This window comes from Dermacentor silvarum, chromosome 1 (genome assembly GCF_013339745.2).
Source record: "Dermacentor silvarum isolate Dsil-2018 chromosome 1, BIME_Dsil_1.4, whole genome shotgun sequence".
Taxonomy (NCBI): domain Eukaryota; kingdom Metazoa; phylum Arthropoda; class Arachnida; order Ixodida; family Ixodidae; genus Dermacentor; species Dermacentor silvarum.
Genome location: NC_051154.1, coordinates 42,256,763 through 42,272,623, shown reverse-complemented (window position 1 = coordinate 42,272,623; position 15,861 = coordinate 42,256,763). Strand labels below are relative to the sequence as shown.

Sequence of the window (15,861 nt, the reverse complement as noted above, 5' to 3'; positions counted from 1 at the left end):
ATGGCATTGAGGTGCTAAACTCGAGGTCACGGGTTCGTTCCCGGATGCGGCAGCCCCATTTCGATGGCAGCGAAGTGCAAAAACGTCCGTGTACCATGCATTGGGTGTACGTTAAAGAGCCCCAAGGGGTCAAAATTAATCCGGAGTCCCCCACTACGGCGTGCCTCATAATCAGATCGTGGTTTTGGCACGTGAAACCCCAGAGTTACAACTTAGCTGTGAAAGGGGTCAACGTTTCGGGGCTAGTGAAACTTATATTTAAATTATTCCTATTGTAAATTAAAAAAAAAAACAATTGCTTAAATGTGCCGTTGTTGAAAAGGTAGTTTGTTGGGGTGTTTTATGCTTATGACAAGTCGGGCGTGACTGTGAAAATGAGACAACTTCTTCTTCTTTCTGGGTTTTAGTGCCAAAACCAGTTCTGATTATGAGGCACGCCGTAGTGGAGGGTTCCGGATGAATTTCGACCACCTGGGGTTGTTTAACGAGCACTACAACGCAAGCACACGGGCGTTTTTGTATTTCGCCTCCATCGAAATGCGGGCGCCGCGGCCGGGATTCGATCCCCCAACAGACAACTTAGACATACTTAGCAATCATGCAGCAGTTGGTTGAAAAACCAAACAAGTGCAGTCGTCACTCTATAGTGAACAGTGTCTCAATGCCAGAAGAAGCCAGAAGGTTAGTGGGAGAGTCCGTACGTTTATGCTTGGTATGCACAGTCCTGATGGCTTTGCGCTCTACGGCCTCCAATATTGTGATACTGCTTAGTGGTTATTATTATTGGCTTTGAAAATATATATACAAATAGACAGAGAGCAATAGAAGGGAAGAAACAGGCTTGCAAGTGCCACTGGAATGGCCGCAATGCCTGCCTACTCTTCAGGAAGGAGGGTTTAGAGATGGAAAATAAGAAGAGAACATAGAAAATAAACAACAAGAAGACAAATTACAAAGAGTATGATAAAACCGCGACAAATAAAAAAAAAAAGGAATGTTCAGAAAGAGAGAAAAGAAAATAGTCCGAGCTCTCGCCATCTATAAACAAAGCAAAATGCGCTGCAAACGGGAAGCGAAGACAGTTTCTTCTAGGAAATAAAGGAGAATGAGATAAGCCTGGTCGCATCGAGGCGCGCAACTACTGGGATAGAGCAATTAATCGAGGGCCGTACACAGGATGAGCGTAAGGGACGAGCGGAAGGACGTGAGCTGTTTGCGACAGTTTATTTCGAGGAGCTTCTGACCCTGGTTTTCGAGGCCACCACGTTCATTAATCGATTTCGTTTGTATCTAAACTGCTGCCCGTGATACCTGGTTAACCAAGCGAACCTGTAGTTGAAAGAGGTGAAAATATAGGCAATATTTGTACGCGTTATATATACGTGAACATCTAGACTAAGAAAATATGGCAAGAAAGAAAGAAAGAGAAAGCTGACTAAATAAATTCACTTAGTTATTCCTCTTTATTGTTTCCTTGTCTGGAGGAATAAATTCGTCTGCGCCATGGCGACGACCAGTTTCAAGACACGCGATTCTTGTAAACAAGAAAAAAAAAAGGTGCCCCTTAAAGAACGTTTCAACATCTTCTCTGACGAGCACGGACCGTCTGAAGGCGATGTCTACCCGTGCGCCGGCCCTTGCCGGTGCGATGATGTCTCTGTTGACAGCGCGCCTGCCATCCCTCCTGGGAGCGTCTCTCCCGCCTCCGTCACTATGGTCTGCTTCCCTTTTCAGTTGTTGCTCCTTGGGGAAGGTCGCGGCCTTCTTTTTTTTCTTCTCATACCGGGCTCAAAAAAAAATGTGGCGACGCAGTTTACGTCAATGGGTGAGTACGGCGCTCGAGACGCCGACGGAGCACTTGCAATCCGCGGCGATTACCCGCAGGGAGGCACCACTCTTTTAACCCGAAGTTCTTTTTGCTTGAGCGGAGATGGTGAATAGCGTCTAAGGAATCGCAAAGCAATGCGCACTTCACGAAAGTTGCAGCTATAGCAAGCTGCAGTGGCAGTCGGCGAGCTGTTTCGCAATATGACGGCTCGGCGGGTGCCGCTAGACGCGCGTCACTGCGTGGTCGGCGCTGGTTTGCGACAGAGCTTGCCGGGACGCCTCTTGCCCCCCTACTACCTTTCAGCCTCCTTTTTTCTGCCCTCTGACTTTGACTTTCTATACGTGGGCTAGAAAGCCACATGGGCGACAGCCGGATGAAAGGACACGAGCAGCTACAACGTACGAAGCGGTTCAAGCAAATAAATGTAACTCCCGCCACACAGAAAGGCTGCTTCGCTTTAGACAACATATGATCGACTGACCTGCTCGTACCACCTAATGACACCCACGTTGAGAGACGCAAATATTTCGACAATTCTTGCGCACTGCGATGATAGTATGCTGGGCCTACATCCACAAAACTCCCATTTCGCTAGTGCCGGTCGCTATTGGCCATCGCCGCCGCGATTGACCGGTACGTGATCGCGGTGGTCGTTATCATGAGTGGCGGCTGGCTTAGCGCCTGTCAGTTAGAAAACATTATTAAGTAAGAGAAGTTTTGCAAATATGCGGCCTCAACGTGGCAATAGTGAAAGGTTACCCTGGGTTCAGATAAGAGGGTGCATCGATTTTCTTTTTATCCATATGTTGCGGCATAACGTAGCCATGCAGGCACACAGTATTGTGCAATGAAACGCCCTGTTCAGGCGGATTTGATTTATGACGCCCACTGACACTTGAAACCTTGTATCCGGCTCTGCATTTGTAGGCCGCTTAAGGAGGCTGACATACATTCTTCCACGGATTTGAATTCGGGAAGTATATAGTGACAGTCGTGATCGTGTAACTCGATTTTGTCTGAATCCCGCAGCAGTAGTTCGCTTCGTCCAACCATATAATCTGTGTTGTTTGACTCTACGTCTTATATCGTTTCATCGTTTGCCCGATGCGTTATGCTCACAAAGAGTGAACATGGCTCCGACATCGACGTGCCCTGGCTCGCGACCCCAGAAAGATTTGGGACGCGCACTGTGTACATGTGCAGCTATGGCACTGGAATATTTATGCACGAGTACTGCATGGCCACTTTAGTTCTACGAGATCGCGCGACAGCTGATTTTTTCTCTCACAGTCAAGCTTTCTTTGCATTTTCCTCGAGGTGGTCACTTCCTCATTCCACGTATATACCTCCTCTTGCGCATGGGCCAAGTGGATTGCAGGAGGGTATATAAGTCTGTCTTACGTAAAAAGTAATAATTGGAAGTTATAGCCTGTCCCGTCGTCTCCTTCGTCTTGTTTTCGTTTATAGCGCTGTTTTGTTTTTTTGTTTTCAGCTTTTTTTTTTTTTCCTTTTCTAATTGCTAACATGTACCAACTGGCCCTGTTAACCACTTTGTTACCTCTTCTTGCTGGATATCTTTGATTGAATTTATTCACACATATTTGTTATGTACTTAATTTTTCTTTGTTAATCTGATTTGGATTAAGCGCAATAAGTCAAATTTTACGCGTTTTGAATAGCTAGAACCGCACTGCTAGCAATCAGTGCGGGCGTGTTAAGGCTGTTTCACTGCAGAGCCGATAGGTAGAAAAGAAAAGCTGCATTTAGAATACACGCTGTGACATCGATGAGAGTAAGTGGAGAATTGCCAAAAACGCACAGAGTGTTTTCAGAAAAAAAGGAATGAAGAGGCGTCAACAAAAGAGAACTTAAAACGCCCCCAGGAATAACGCGAACGAGATCAAATCTAGAATTCGCTTATCCGCAGGTTTATCTAGTTGCGAACCCCTCGTGAAGTGACTTTGTTATTTAAAAACTAGTTCTACAAGCAGTCATAATTTATTCGAAAAGGGGAGAAAGATCCATTGTAAAATAGAAGCACGCGAAGGAAATAAGAAAAAGCATTAAAGGTTGGTTCAGATAAAAGCGTTTAGTTTCGGGTTATTCCGCCTCGTTACTAACGAAACCAGTAGGGATTATCCGAGCTTTCTCCACAGGTTGTAAAATTGAAACACCGAGTGGTGCCAGAAATAAAAGAGGCAAAATCCATTTAAAAGATAACACGTGCACCTTTTGTCTGCTTTCTTAGCTCTTTCTGCCCCGTTCACTGAGCTTGCCGAGTCTCACTCATCTAATACGCAAATGTGATGACTCTTTAGACGAGCGGAGTTTAGTGCCAATTACCTGGAAGCATTGGAGACTTCATAACTAGTCTACATAACGTTGATATCAAAAGCGCAACAATTGCGGGGCCATAGACGGGACAAGATATCACCAGCGCACGTGGCGTCCTGTCGAACCTGGGTCCCGCGATTTTTGCACTAAGTTTATATTAATTGTCACCGTGCTACAGCAACTAGCCCGCACTTAAACCCTAAAACAAACCGGATCTTCCCATCTGGTTAGCCTCACTGCCTTTCTTCTGTCTCTCTCTCTCTCTCTCTTTTCTCAATTTATATATTTTCCTGATGTGTTTTGCATAAAGAAAACGTGCGGTCATCTGAATAGGTAGCGTTCAACGCTCATGAAACGATATATTTACGGTATTAGCATTTTGAATAACATTTGAAGCGAATGGTAACGCCGAAGCGTTCATTCCCGCCAACGTGTCTAAGCGAATAATAAACAACGTTCCTGTTTATTTATTTATTATTTATTTATTTATTTATTTATTTATTTATTTATTTATTTATTTATTTATTTACTGAGGTTGTCAGTGCTTGTAAAACGGTGTGTAGTAAAGGCGTACATGATAGTTGTACCGCTCACGGTCTTTTAACGTTAATTTCCGTCGTTGGTATTTTTTATCTTTTTCCCCTGAATATTTTATTACTTGTCGCGAGCAGAGTGACGGATAAGAGGCTGTGACGACATTCTCGCGCTGTTTCCAGCTGCATGCTCCCTTGTTAACTGTGCCTGTAGGGTGGTTTGCTCGCAGCCCACCACGGTAGCCGTGCGCGGCGCACGAACTTACCCGCGCTTTTCTTCAGTACTTTTTTAGCTTGCGAAGCGGAAGTGGGAGGCGTGTACGCGTTACATAAGCGCGCCATTCCCCAGCGTCGAGGAAAGCCCGGCACATTCCCGCCGCCGGGGGAGCATTGAACGTGTGCCGGCCATGGCGACGCCACTCCGCGTCTTCCCTGCCCCGTGGCCAGAGAGCCGCGTCCGCCGGCGTTCCCCAGATGGCGCTCGGCGTCGCGGGCGCTGCGCATGCTCGCGCTTGGGGGGGCGGCGCGCGCAGCCGCGGTTCCAGCCGCGGGCCGCCGTTCTGTGCCGCCATGGGGACTCTTGGCCACGCTGAGCAGGCTGTCTCGCCAGGAGAGCCCCGGGCGAGCCGCCGCGGCTGAACAGCGAGGCCGGCCCCCCCGAGGGATGGTGCGCTCGGCGCGGCGCGCTCTGCTGTAGGCCGCCGTCGCGCTGCCATGTCCACGCGCAGCCAGGACCCCGCCGCCGTGCCGCTGGCCGGCTCGAGCGGACTCCAGCAGCGCCGCTTCACCGGAAGATGTGCCGACCGTGCGGCTTCTCCCGAAGGTGAGTGACAGCACGAGCGCAGCGGCGAGGCGCCCTCCTCGCCCCACTCTCGCGACGGCCGGTGCGACCCGCGCGTGCTCGAGCGCGGCGCCGGAATCATGCGACGGTTTCGGTTTTGCTTCCGCTCCGCAACGTCTGACTCGCGACTCGATAGAGCCAGCTAGAACTGTTCGCGCCGGCTGAGAAGCGGTCGCTTCGCGTAGTTGCCTCGACCTAATGCGCGAGCTTACGAGACTGAAGCTGCAGAGAGGTCTAATAGAGGCAGGAAAATCGTCTTCGTGCATTCGATGATTCGTTGGCGCGCGATTCGACTGGTCCCGCGTTTTCAAGTTCGGCCCTCTCTCTCCTTCACGGTAAAGGCGCGCGCTGCGATTCATACACGCAGCCACCGCTTACATAGAAAGCACGAAGTCAATCCCCGTGTCGGCTCAGTACTACGTTCGGACGGTTATGTAAAAAAAAATTATCGCATTTTCTCTTTCTCGCCATAATCGGTCTCGCCAACCTTCTTTAGCTCATCCGCATGGGCAGCCGCATTCCACTTACAGTGTACCGCACAACTAGATTTTAGATACGGCTTGAATGAAAATCTGATAGTACCGGCATCACTCGCTGAAATTGCGGGAAACCAAAGCCGTATATCACGAAAAACGCCGTTTCCAGCCGCAGAGTTTGCGTCGGCTACTTCCGGCAGCGTCCCATGACGGGCCTGTATAAGCTGCTGGGAAAGCAGAGGGGGGAGCTTGGTGGGCTACACAATTTCGCTCGACGTAATTTACTGCGTCGGCTTCGTTTGTTCCGTGACCTTCAACGTTTCTTTCTTTGTGTGCGTTCATTTTTTATTTCCTTCTACCTCGCAACTGTGGCTGTTTCATGCGCATTCATTCTCACTCCACAGCAGTTAATCGCGGACACCTGAGAGCAGGAATTTGTATTCTGTACTCCAAATTCCTGATCTAGGTGTCTCCCTTTTCTAATGCAGGTGAACCCTGGTCCCTTTCGTCGTCAACTCTTTGTTGGTTGTATGGCGCGCGACTGTTTTGACCATATTTCCTTTAAACTGCATATTCTGTACGACACCGGGTGAAAGTATGCGTTATGGGAATTTATGAAGGTTACACTAAGAGCAGAATTTCATGTTTCGGATGTATCAATGCCTTGAACGTAACCCATAACACTTTCAATCGCTACTCTACGATGAAGAGAATTCTGATGCACAAAACCTGCGAGTTGTATTCTCAGAGACACGCTTGCGACAAATAACGTTTCAACGGTAACCGCTCTCTGTTCGCGCCTACCAAAAATGATTTCGGAAAGTCGTCAGATGTGCGCTACTCGCGAATGAGTACTGTCTCTAATACATGGCTGGGAATGGCAACATTTACGCAAGACGGCAAGCTGCACTTACGTCAGTGGTAATGCGCTGTTTAAATCTCACTCATAGGACTTGAACTGCTAATTTCAGTTATGCGACAACGCTCGTGCAGAAAACATGCGTTTAGTACGCTAGAGCGATCGCTATTTGCGCACCAGTATGCCTTTTCCTGACATGCTGATGAGTTCCCACCGGCGTAAGTAAAATTTGCAGCAAACTCTGCCTGCTGCTTTCACCATCCCGGATTTCCAGCACGCCCTATACGCCGACTTGAGTCACGAAGATTGAAAAATACCAGATAGTAAGCGGAGCTCATGCGCTCATAGAAAGCTGAACTACACAAATAAGGCGTTCAGTTGACGTAAGTACTGCGAAAAAAATGCAAATAGCAAGCCCAACAACGGCCCTTTTAAGTTCGCACGAATAGACATTCTGAATGCCTAATCACCTGAATTATCTGTTTTGATTTCGGAAGTGATTGCTATATTGGAAGCAGCCACATTCATTTTTTTTCTTGCATGTAGGTAATCCTGTCGTTTTGAGTTCGATGATTTCGGCGTCTTTTGAGTTGCAAATACAACTCGTCGCTTTGAGCACCTTCCGACCTGTCGCCTTGCCTGTAGGTTCTCTGTTATTAGCAGGAAAGAAAGGAAAGTTCTTTGGGAAGTGCCAGTAGCACATAGAGCGCAACATTTTTAAAAGGTCCGAGCGTGGTTACGAACAGCAGTGGGGCAAATAATGATACAAGCCCAGACCGGTTGTGTAATTAATTTGTCTTCTTTTTTTGGCCCTCCTTAGGAGCATTCGACTGACATACTGATAGGACGCTTATACTCGTAGATTTATTTGCGTATTTCTGGCATTTTCTTTAGTTTTATAAACATACATCAAAGCGTCTCTAATGGTTGCAAAACAGTTTCGCAAGCTTGGCTGGTGCTGTACGCACTTAGACGACTGTAGCAAGAACTCAGCTCAAGAACCTGACCATCTGTTCGTATCGGAAGTACCTTACTAACACCTTTCTTGGTAGCTCAGTGACTGTGGTGTTTTGCTGTTGAGCGCGAGGTATCGGGTTCGTAATGCGGTCGTTGCGGCCGCATTCCGATGGGGGCGGTGAAAACGCACGCGTACTTAGACTCGGATACACGTTAGAGAATCTCAGGTGGTGGAAATTAATCTGCAGACACCTCGCCCATTACGGCGCCTCTCAAAGCCCTTGCGTCGCTTAGTGACGATAAATCTTGTAATTTAATATAATTTTATTTGATTTGAATTATCTTACAGACATTCAGCTCTTCTTATTATTACACCGGCCTAATGTTAGTGGCGGTGATCGCGTTTTTCCTCACTGCAGGGATTAACCGGCGTCGTTGCCTCGTTCGCCTATGTCCAGTGGGACAATCTCTGCGGGCATTGATCTTCATAATCAGCGTCGTTTTCGCTCTTTGTATACGCTCAGGAAGAAATGACTCGTTGCCTGAAGCTTCCTCTACTCCCGCGCTTCGCAAGAAGCGGAAGACAGTCTGGACACACACTTAAGCTGAGAAACTCTGAGCTTTATCTCGTTATAGAGAGGTCTCGGATTTGTCACCCAGCTCGATCATTAACGCAGTTTTTTTTTCGCCTACTTACTTTTCGCTTACTTTTACCTGATTGCCGACGAGAAATGGAGCATGGTGAGACCTCCCGGGATCGAGTAAATCGGCGATACTTTATGGCAGTTTGGCTGAACACATTGATGCGCACGAACACTGTCTTTGGGCCACGAGGCGTTTCACAGTGCGCTACGCAACGAGAGAGCAAGGATGTTGCAACTTGGAGATCCTCTCCATTGCTGTCGGACGTTTAATGGGAAAATCAATCAATCAATCAATCATCTTTATTAGTGATACAGCAGCAGTCATACATATTATCAGGAATGCTACTAGACTGCTGCCGTCCTCGAAGGCACAGTTCAATTAGCTTTTCTTTTATCACCCCCCTTTACCTCCACAGTTGAGAAATTCCAGTATAAATATAGCACCGCACACTTTATGCATTCACGCGGATCAGGTACGAAAGAGCGCATGAAATGCCACATGTATATCAATGACGCAAAAAAACAACTTGCACTTGGAGGCACTTGTTTTTGAGCAGCTTAGAAAAAATTGGAGAAATTTGGACTTTTTGTAACTTACAGCGCATCGCTTCACCCCTGTCTAGTTCTCCACCCCTACTCCTCCCACAAAACGCATTCTAGTTAAGTTAAACATTAGACCGCTTCAATGATGCTGAGGTTAATGCTCTTTCTTGAAAGCACATGTATTGGTACATTCAGATTAGGTCCGTCCACCGAAGCATACGGCACTGTTGGGGCAATTTCTTTAATTGTACGCGTTCAGGAACCACCGTCATTTACTCTGCATCCTGCTAAACTAGCGGCTGGTTTCACTAAGACCACTGAGGTCCCATTCTCTACGTGGTTTTATTTCTGTTCGCAGGCAGTCGGGTTCCACAACGAGCTATTGATAGTTTCCGACAAGGAACGCAATAGATTATTTTACTCTTTTGTTCTGCTTTGTACTGCAGAGCAGTAGAAAGGTTGTAATTTACGCTCAGCTTAGGACTCTACGTCTACAAGACAAAAAAGCGGAATGAAAAAACAAAAGAAAACAGGAAGATAGGATGTTTTATCCTTTACAGACGTTAAAGCACATTTTCGGTCATCAAAATCCACGAGCAAGGCATTTTCTACACGAAAACTTTGCACATTGAATTTATTCGATCTGTCATATTGCACTTAACATGTGCAGCCCGAACAAATAGCCGATTAAGTGTATGGCGGTTTTATGGAAGTGTGTTTGTTGCTTTACTGTGGTGGATGTGCACCACGACTAAAAATACTGCTAAATATCGACTAGAGGTATTTGTAAAAGGCGCTCAGCGTATAGCGTAAGCGAATGCACCTAGTTGGGCTTAATAGTGGGGCTGAAAAGACGTTATAGTCAAGATGAGCGGGCCTGAACATATTAAGCCATGTCTCTGCAGTGCAGTTGCGTAACTGGTTTGCTCATCGTTGTCGTAATACGCCATTTTTTTGTTTTGAAATTATATATCCGGGAACTTGCACCCCGGACATTGTAAGTGGCAACGCACCATTCATGGGGCAATGCGCAAGGGCATCGCTGGCACCTCGTGCGGCGGATATACAAACGCAGGCACCGAGAAGCCCCTTGATTTAACCAAGTCGACTGGTGCTGGTGGCGCGGCGAGGGATTCCTTTCGTCTTTCACAAGCGTTCCATTCCCTTCTACGAAGTTGCAGGTGGGAACATTTGCGTAGGATGGCAGAGTTGTGCAGCCAAGCCCACAAGCGACTGTCTACACCAAGAACTCTTTCCAGGAGCCGCGGGGGTGACGCGCCGCTTGCGATGTTTCAAGCATGCCGGCGCACCGCGCCGGTTCGGGATTCGTTTCTGTTGTCGTGGCTGAACGACACGTGACTGGAGCACAGAGAACCGGGCGCAGGCAGGACGGCGCTGGTGTCGCTCGAATTCTTGTCACCCCAGTGAGAAGAAAACAAAAGGCGATGCGAAGAAAGTGAACAGCAAAGAAGTGCGCGCGATGAATTGAACAAAGGAACCCAGGAATAGCGGGGACAGCTTGAGTGAGGGCGGGAAATGGGAGACAGAAACGAGGGAACAATGACGTGGGTAACAAATGAAGGAAAAGCGCCGAGAACTAAAACGAAAAGGGGCTGTGGATGGCAAGAAAACAAGACGGAAGCCAGGGGAGATAGAGTACACAACAGCGAGAACCAGTGCTCGAGGCCCGCAGTGGGCAAGGAACCAAGGGAAAACGGCAAATGCTGAAAATAGAGCGAGCGGATTGAAACGTTCGCACCTCGAGATGTAGTTTTCCACTGTAGGTGCTTTCTCTTGCGGTAGTGGGCCATCAGTCTGTCACACGGCCTTTTAATGTGGACTTCATCGCACGCGATCCTTTACAGCGGTACAGCGGCACAATGACAACGATCAGGACGATGGTGGTGGCATGACAACGGCACGATAATCATTACGACATAACGACGATGCCAAGATAATCATGATGGCGATGGAACGCGTAACAAAAGAGACGAAGAAAACCCTCTTTCGAGCTCTTATACGCTTTTGCAATAAAATTTGCATACGATATCAGCAACCTATACTAATTAAACAATGCATGAATCACGACACAACGATTACAGAAAACACCTTGTGCGTGCGTGTGCGTGTGCGTGTGCGTGTGCGTGTGCGTGTGTGTGTGTGTGTGTGTGTGTGTGTGTGTGTGTGTGTGTGTGTGTGTGTGTGTGTGTGTGTGTGTGTGTGTGTGTGTGTGTGTGTGTGTGCGTGCGTGCGTGCGTGCGTGCGTGCGTGCGCGCGCGCGCGCGCGCTCTTGACAGCTATCGCAGTAAAACAAAAACCTGTAGCGAAACACTGCGACAGCCGCTTCGCGTCCTCAGCGCTCTTGAGAACGCATTGCTCGATCGAATTTTTATTACACGCTTCAGTGGCGTAACACAATAAGATGGTCGCACAAATTGACATGGCAAGTAGTTGCTGTCGACTTCAATTTTCTTTAAAGAGCGAACGTATGAAGAAACGCCAGGAAGCACGCACGCACGAGCATTGGAGTTTGATTAGCTACTTCAAAGCGCGAAGAAACCAGTGAGCATAAACAGTTGAATTATGGCTTGTGTCCAATGGTGGATTCTGACACCCATGTTCGTTCTCGTATGGTATGCGGCGTACTTTTTTAACGGGCGTTTCACCAATCGGCTTCAAGTATTTTAGTGAAACTGGGCGGACTTAGGGGGCTTTTCGCGGCCGCTGAGAAGATCACCGACGCGAGCGACGACGGGGATCGACTCTCTTCTCGTATGCATTGGCCCACTTCAGCAAGCTTAGTGATCGTAAGAGCCTTCCATGAAGACAGACGAGTTTTTCTTCTCGCCAGTCTGAAGAAAAAAAAAAGAAGAAAAAAAATGAATATACGAACACTGCAAAAAAAAATGTTATGTACGAACCACTACAAAACAAGGTCGATCTCTATCTAACGAAAACCATGATCTATGTAATAAAATCTACCAGTTCGTCAAACTGCCCGCACAGCAAACCTACGCCATACGTGGTCATCAATTGATTTATTGATCTTGTCGTGAACAAGACTAGCAGCATGGGCTGCGAGGGACGCCGTGGGGGAGGGTGGCGGATTAACTTCGATCATCTGGGGCTCTTTACCGTGCACCCAAAGCAAGGCGCCGAAATATTTTTGCATTCCGACCCTATCAAAATGCGTTTGCTGCGAACGGGAATTGAACCCACGACTAAGGGCTCAGCAACCTGCCGTGGTTCCTTGGTGGTTATGGTGTTGGGGTGCTAAGCACGACGTCGCGGTATCAAATCCCGGTCACGGCGGCCGCATTTCGATGGGGGCGAAAGGCAGAAAACACCCGTGTGCTTAGAGTTAGGTGCACGTTAAAGAACCCCAGGTGGTCCAAATTAATCCGGAGTCCCACACTACGGCGTGCCTCATAATCACATGGTGGTGTTGGCACGTAAAACCCCATTATCTTTTTTTTAAAGGGCTCAGCAGCAAGACGCTTTGATCGCTAAGCCATCGCGCTGGAAGGGGGGCGGGGGGGGGGGGGGGCGGGGACGTCCTGTATTACTAGCAAGGATAAGAAAGGAGAGTGTGGTGTGCCAAAGGGTGTAGCGGCTGCAACCTTCTGGGATGCAGCAATCTGTAGGCCGTGGTAGTGACACGTTTCATTCAATAGAAAGGTTACAGCCTCGACTATGGTGGTTACTATATGGGAACGAAGGACAAGGGAAGGATATTTAAGGCGGCATGGTCGATCTTGAGGGATGTGGTACATTAAAAAAAAAATGTGTTTATCGCTACTTTAGCGCTGTCCTTTCAAGAACAAAGAAAGAAGCAGACTTCAGGGATCCTTCTGCTCTGAACTCATTTACTGCGACAGGACCATTTTCTTACTATGGAGACCGCCATCGTTTTGGCTTGCTCGCTTGGATGTTCCTCAAATTGATTTTTGGTTAAAGTCTAAAAGTAAGAAAGAGGAAAGGATCAGGAAGAGGAGGCACGACATTACCGACAAACAAAAATTCCCCTTTCACCAAATAATACGAAAGGGCGGCTTCCGGTACGTGCCTATGTGCATAGCAGACAAAGCACGCTTTACAGGAGAAGAAACGTTATGCACGGTTTCGTTGGGTCTTGAGTGTCCGTGAAGAAATTCTGGACAGCATACTACACGACTACTCCAATCTTCCCTATGTATGGTGATTTCTTTGTGAATATTAGAGCTTCCAGGCGTAGTACAGGCGGTCAGTGACTCCTTCTGCTTCGCTGTCGCTTCAATGGTGCCGACATTGTGTGTGTTCTACGTTTTCTTTCATGTGCGACGTGTTGTGGCCAGTCCATCGTGTACGTCTCGCGGTTGCTGTGACACAGTTCAGCGTCTGATATTGGAGTACCCCGCTTTCATTGCGCAGCGCACGTCGCTTGTGAGAGACTATCGTCTCCTTGGCCTGCGGTGCACGACACTCGACGAATGTTTGTACCCCAGTGGTTGTGCGTCTCGACGTGATCACGCTCATCGCGCTCTTCTCACGTTTCTCGAACTAACTTATGTTCACGTTTGTAGCATATTTCTGTTTTTCAAATCACAAGACCTCAGACACTATTTCTTCTATTTTAACATTCTTTAGTAGCGTGACCACCAGTGAGCGGCCCAACTGTGCGTGACCTGTACTGTGTGTGTTCTGCTTTATCTTTTGAGATTTGTGATCTTGCTCTTTCTTTCCTCCTTTCCTCCCATTCTTCATATTTTCCATTTCTATGTTCCTGTCTCCTCCTTTCTGAAGAGCAGGCAGGCGTTGTGCCCCTTCCGGTGGCAGTTGCCAGCCTGCTCCTCGCTTTCGCTTTCCTGTCGAGTGTCTATACGTTTTCAAATAATAATAATAATAATAATAATAATAATAATAATAATAATAATAATAATAATAATAATAATAATAATAATAATAATAATAATAATAATAATAATAATAATAATAATAATAATAATAATAATAATAATAATAATAATAATAATAATAATAATAATAATGCGCGAACTGCTTTTGGCGATACATGCTTTCAGATATGGTGCCTGCAACAATAGGATCAGTATTGCCTTTAAATTTTCATACCTTTAAAACAAGTACTTAGGATGACACTCGCTATATTTTTGCCTAAAATAAATAATATTTGTACGGAATAAATGCTCTTCAAACGATGACATCACGAGGAGACATGGTGTATAGCGATTCGAGAGTGGCCGTCAGGGCATTCCAGAAAGGCCGGGTAGCCCGGCAGGTAGTTGCGCCAAACAAGGCGACAGCTCCACACACTCCATCCCTTGGTTCCCTGGCCACGTCGGGGTGGTCGAGGGGGTTCCTCTGAACCTCAACGAGTCTGCCCATGAGGCTGCGCGTGGCTTTACCGACCGCGCTGCCCTGGGATCGGACGACTCTCCCCCCGACCACAGGAACTCGCATATCACGCACAATGAAGTCACTAAATTCTTTTACTTAGCGAGAAGGGTCTTCCCGCCGCCTCATTCTAAGCTAAGCAGGCCGCAGGCGGTCACGCTCAGACTCCTGCAAACTAACTCCTACCCAAATCCGGTGTCTCTTAACAGCATATACCCTGATATTTATCCGAATTGTTGTTGCGCGGCCTGTGGTGAGGCTGCTACTTTGGCTCACATGCTCTGGGAGTGCGAGTCATTCGGCCCGAAGTTCAGCAAGGAAGAGTGGGACGCGCTCCTGCGAAGTCCCCTCTTTGAAGACCAAGTGATGGCCGTCCAGCGCGCCCGTGATCGGGCTGGCAGGCTAGACCTGTCGGACCCGTTGGGATTAGCCGGGTGCGCGTTTTATCGCGTTTTGCTGGACCCAATAAAAGTTTATTCACTCACTCATTCACTCACTCACACATCACGAGGCGGGTAATGGATTCAGAGTGCTGTAAGCTCAGAAATACACCGATCTTTCATGCTGAAGTTAACAATGCTAAGGCAGTATTTGTTTCATAGAGGACTGTTCACTTGTATGCTTGGGCTGGAGGTGGGAATGGAGCGGTCACTGCCTTAGGAGGCACTGCTAACAATGCATCGTATGGCTTTCAGTACTCTTATGAATCTTAACCATCCGACAAGAAAAACTCTAGCGTATACAGGGACAACATTCACGATTCGGGAAGACGTAGCGTATTGTTGGTGTTCTGTCAGAGAACGTATCTTCACTTGTATATTGATGATATATTTATTTGTTTTAAGTAATACGTGGACTCTGCAATCCTCGCAGCTGCAAGAAGATGTTTAATATAAATTTGTGGAATGCGCAATCAAGTGGGCAGTGTAGTATTCAGTGACCACTTTACCATCTAAACATGCTTTTGAACGATGACTTTCTGACATGATTTAGCTCATTTAATTCTTGCTTGAGATGCAAACGAGTTGTTCTTCCTGCTATATAAATATAACAAGTAAAATACTAATAATACACTATGTTATTATTTTGTAATATATAGCACGTAGTATAAAGACATCATTTATCATGGGAGTGGGAAGTTGAACTGAGCGTGGCAGTTGGCTGAAACAGGAGCGAGTTCAGAGAGTTTTTGAAAATTCCGTAAGAGATCTTTTATGAGATGCGCCAAAAATAGCCTACCCATCCCAGTAGTTTTTTTACTGAACGCTATTAAATTGCAGGGGACTTAGGACAACTTAAGTAAATTGATCATGCCTTTTTTATGTGCCACGGGTAAGTGGACGCGGCGCAGAAAATTGCCCACACAGAACTGATTATGATGAAACGTTGAAGCCTGATTTTTTGCATTTATGTCGTGAAAGATAAAGTTGCATTACAACAAGCCATGCACGCCAG

General features: G+C 47.1%; 1 protein-coding gene across 1 annotated transcript in view; it reads left to right on the top strand.

The window, feature by feature from the left end:
• The first annotated feature begins 5,177 nt into the window (after positions 1–5,177).
• The window catches only part of LOC119461567 (Kv channel-interacting protein 4), a 499,898-nt gene continuing 489,214 nt past the window's right edge, over positions 5,178–15,861 (top strand). The window contains exon 1 of the mRNA XM_037722925.2: positions 5,178–5,518. Within this exon, the coding sequence (XP_037578853.1) occupies positions 5,410–5,518 (109 nt within the window). The 5' untranslated portion in view covers positions 5,178–5,409. The remainder of the gene's footprint in view (positions 5,519–15,861) is intronic.